General features: G+C 46.2%; 2 protein-coding genes across 2 annotated transcripts in view; one reads left to right on the forward strand and one right to left on the reverse strand.

Moving 5' to 3' along the window:
* LOC118421312 (tenascin-X-like) overlaps positions 1-4,587 on the forward strand; it is a 106,419-nt gene that overhangs the window by 14,195 nt on the left and 87,637 nt on the right. The gene's annotated exons all lie outside the window — the stretch shown is intronic.
* LOC118421319 (zinc finger CCCH-type with G patch domain-containing protein-like) overlaps positions 3,780-4,587 on the reverse strand; it is a 104,355-nt gene continuing 103,547 nt past the window's right edge. The window contains exon 14 of the mRNA XM_035828566.1: positions 3,780-4,496. Coding sequence (XP_035684459.1) covers positions 4,358-4,496 — 139 coding nt within the window. The 3' untranslated portion in view covers positions 3,780-4,357. The remainder of the gene's footprint in view (positions 4,497-4,587) is intronic.

Genomic DNA, 4,587 nt, shown 5'->3' on the forward strand with positions numbered 1-4,587 from the left:
ACGAGAGATTGTATCTCGGACGGTGAACAAATGACTATCTCTGGCCCTATGTACCCTATACCGCCCAAGCGACAACGTTACTGCAATGCCGAGAAGCCATGTTCCTTGTTTATGAGAACATCTCCGCAGAGTTTAATCAGTAACTTTAGCAAGTCTGCCAAGTGGTAAACCACAGTCGATCTGTTTGTACTGTTCGTGGTGTTTGGCAGTGAGCCTAAATGTCTGATGATTCAGTGAACCTGAGGCGGCCTTCAAATTTACGGGGCTAACCCAGTAGAAACCAAACAGTTACTGATCCATTTGTGCACAGTGTCCCACGCGTCTAGTCTGGGCCTGTGGGGGTAATTTTTCACCGCGTTTTTCACTAACGTCGTTTTCAATAACAAAGCGCCGTTTATAACTAAAAACGAGCGGAAACCAGTGCCCTTAGGCATTGATGTCTAAACCCGGCTTCCCATGCAAGTACGGTGACTAATCTACAAGTAGATGTATGACGACTACATATTTTGTGAGTCTTGTTTAGCCGTTCTGTATGTCTTTCTAGTCGTGCGCGTTTTTCCTCTTGGCAGAGACAGGCAAACTCATGGTAAATAACCATTACATCTGCTTTGAGATTAAATGTGACAACACGCGGTAAAGAAAGACTAAAGAAAGGCCTTCTCATCTCTTGTCGTGACGACAACCGAAATCCCTACACACATTTCCTGTCACCTTCCTCCCTAGCGTCACCATCTCTGTCAGTGGCAATGCCAAACATTTCGTCAAACGTTCTTGCAACACGTTGGCAAACGACTGAAAGAAAAGTTCAGCCAAGGAGGTTGCATTCGTTGATTTCTGTTCTGATCTCACGATCGTGTCAACAAGACGTATTACTGTCAGAAGACCTCCTTGTCTTCATGTAGATGTTATACAACATGACTTTAAGACGTCGGGCCGATCCGGAAGACCGCTTATCGCTCTGTGAGTCTCTAACGACAGCACTGTGGGTCCCGCCACCGCTGACACCTGCTAAAGAGTTTGGCTTCCCAGTTTTGCCCGGTGCCATACAGAGGAGGGGATCCCCGGAAGCCTGATATATCACTCTTGAGCTCTGTGCTCTTCGGTAGTGCCACTGGTCACTGCACCCCTCACCTCATACCCATTCATCAACTTGTCACAATACTGACTATTGGACTTCTGAAGTTTATTTTTTTGTCGTTTAGTAAACGGACGTGACCCACTTTGGGATCAGAATCCTCCATCAACTTTTACCGTTTCTGAACTGTATCGCTGAATTCAATCCTTAGATAAATAAATGAATGGATACTTTCCGCAAAATCATGCTTGGTTGGTGGATAGAGCAGTTTCATCCAATGTGTGGTAGGAGGCAGACTGTAAGGGATCATGGGATATCCAAAAAGCATAAAGTGAACTTGGTCTTTAAAGAGACACACGAGTACTTGCTTGGACTACCTTGTAGCCGAACGATGATTGCCATCAGAATAATTGGAATAACAAGTTCAGGGCCACTATTTTATCACTACCTAGTTGTTTCTTTCGCTTTTAGATGCAATCATCGTTAATACTACAGCTTCAACAAAAGTGACACACACATTACCTATACGATGTACGCATTGCCAAAGTCATCAGTCGTTGTGTCTGTACTCTGTAGACATATCTCCCTGACTTTCAAGTAAATATCTATCTAAATTTACAAGTATCTGCAAAATCGTGAAGGGTACAAAAACACTACGTGTATGTTGGCTTTGGGGCCTCAACTCTAAATCACAACCACTGGGTGAGAACGTGTTCTCACACGAGAATGTGGCCAGCTGTGTGTTCGAGAGTTTTAATCTGAGAGTACAGGGAGCCAACAAAGTGGGCAGCGCGAGTTCCACCGTTCCCCTGGCTGCCTGTCGTCAGCGTGTTGAATAGAAAACAGTTGCAGCTAGCTAGCCTACATGAGTAACACATGGAGATGGAGGTGATAAGGACTCATTAGCAACGTTACGGCATGGCGACGTTCAATGTTGCTCTGGCCGCCATACCGATGTTAACGTTACTCATGATGAAAGAGTATCAGCCTGACAGATATAGAATTTGCGGTAATGAGAGGTCATTATACTTTCCAACCAACGAGTCTGCAAGCAGATGTTGGGTGGCGTTACAGTACCGTTTTAGCAGCGTCACATGCCCCTCTTTATGAGCTTGAGTGTCATTCTGCGAATATGGGGCCCCACACAGGCTATCTGTATATATAATGTACGCACAGTGAATTTTGGTCGAGTAGGTAGAGTCTGCATAGCTTAAACTAGACGGCTTTTAAATGGTTTTCTATTTTGGGGAATGCCTCACCGCATATTCGCACAAAACAGACGGAAATAGCGGAAACACTCTACACTGTAGTGTGTAGCTTCAGAGAACTTTCGTCTCTGGGAACTCCGTACATTGACGCTTGTGACGTGCGGCAGCATGACAATGGGGCATATGACGCCGATAAAGTTTTTTTTTACGTTCTTTGCCGTTCCGTTTAAGCTCAATTTTTATTTAGATCTACCTTAATAAGTAGATGGTGTGTGAGATATACAATGTACTTTGCGCCTTTGGGTTGGGATTTGATGGCCATTGGAGTAGTGCGCATGTGTGTGGAGGCGTTGTCCTTAGTCCCAGACTCAGACAAGCCTTCTGGTGCGACCCCAGCAGATGCAGGAGTACATGTCCTGGCTTCCCTCCAGACCTGCCTGGGAAGTGGTCTTGTACGCTCCGTGCCGGGTGATACCGACTCTCGTCACCGTCCAAACGGTCTAGTCAGGTAGGAAACTTGCAATTTGTCTGTCTGCGTATCCCGGCAATTATTTACCTCCCCGGGATGTCCCTGGCTGTGTTCGGCAGGCCAGCGGGGCTGGGATGACTCAGGTTCTGCGGTCGGGACAAACCGCACGGACGTGACTGAAAATTCCTCTGTCATTGAAACCTAGCCTCTACCAGGCTTCCCAGGTCACTGGAAATTGGCCAAATAGACAGAAAACAGACCAGAGGAGTTGGTTGGCCGAGGAGAACAGTTTGCGACATAAGGACGCACACCTCGGCCAACAAACTCCTCTTGTGTGTTTACTGTCTATTTGGCCAATTTCTACTATTTTTTCCAGCGCCGCGGGAGCCTGGTTTTGAGGTTGATATGGGCATCGAAAATGTTCCCGTTTCTCTAATACTGTAGTTGCAAAGATCGCCTGTCGGAAAAAAGGGCCCCCAGAGAACGCTGCGATATTCCCTACCAATGTCTACTTTAAAGTTTTTAAAACGCGCATAAGTTGCATTTATTGCTTCCACATCGATGGCTCTTTTTTCGTCATCATTGCGTATCCTCATATCCCCATTTTTAAAGTACTTGACTCAGATATTACTAACAAACAAAATGCTTACGTCTATGACCAGGATTATAACCGGGCATGACACTACTTTAGAAGGAAATCCGCGGAAACGGGTTCCCGTCATCTGCATTGTCCATTATAAGGTGACTCAAATTATCTGTCTGGGGGCATCCGTGTCAACCTGCACAACCTCTGCGGTTGTCTGCGGACATTCTACACAGTATAGGGATAGACTCTGCGGCTTGCTGACTGGAGTCCGTGGCGGGAAGTTAAGGAGACTGATCGTCTACCTGAGGACGCACGGCCAGGTGCGATAGGATCTTTCTGGACCATTTCGGTCCTCGCAGATAAGCTCTAGAAATAAGACCTTGAAGTGTCTATCACCACAAACAAGTGAAAAAAAAAAAGATTCACCGAGACAGTAGTATACATAGAGACAAATGTTTCTGATTTTTGTCATAAAGTCGGTATTATAATTGTATAGGTTAAGTTGTCAATGAAAGGGCACATGATCTGTGACACTTGTAAAAAATAATGTGGGCGACAGATTTCAACTTTGGAACAAGTCCGAGAGAAGATCTAGGGTATCAGGAGGAACTTGAAGTGGCTTTCAGTGTGACGAAAGTGGATTGAACCGTTCAGACTGAGAGCTCTCTACTGCTGTCAACTGTCTGTAGAGGTTGTCATCAGCCCTTCAGAGGAGAAACTACCGTCGAAAATCGCCCGGCATAAAAACACGTGTCATTTCCGTGAGTTCCGAGGGCACGGTGCCGTCAAGTCGGAGAACATTCCGCGAGAGAAGCTGTGTTCTCCGCAGCTCTTCTGTGTCAACAACAAGTTCTTTTGTTGATGGACACTTGTTTGTATTCCTCTGATGTTTTCTCTCTTTGTTCCGAGGCGTGTCTGTGTTGGCCATACATTTCCGACAAGAATTTGACCCTCTGGCATTGCGAATGTTCAGGACGCGATGTCCGGTTGGTTCTCACACAGTGTTCTCACAAGTTGTCTCAGAAGACCGACAGTTTCTTGTGAGATTTCCTTGCACCTTGTTCTTGTTGTAGCTCCTTCTCTCTCGCCCTCAGCCTCTCTAACTGGTGTTCCGTGGCGGAGATTTTGGCCTGAAACTGGGCTGCGGCTGTGGTGTCCCTGTGACAGAACAGAAAAGGCAGGGTTGAGTTAATTGTTGTGAAGAATGCAGTGGAAACGACTTCTTGGCATGTCACGGGCGTGGAGAATG

The sequence above is a fragment of the Branchiostoma floridae genome, chromosome 8 (genome assembly GCF_000003815.2).
Source record: "Branchiostoma floridae strain S238N-H82 chromosome 8, Bfl_VNyyK, whole genome shotgun sequence".
Lineage (NCBI taxonomy): Eukaryota > Metazoa > Chordata > Leptocardii > Amphioxiformes > Branchiostomatidae > Branchiostoma > Branchiostoma floridae.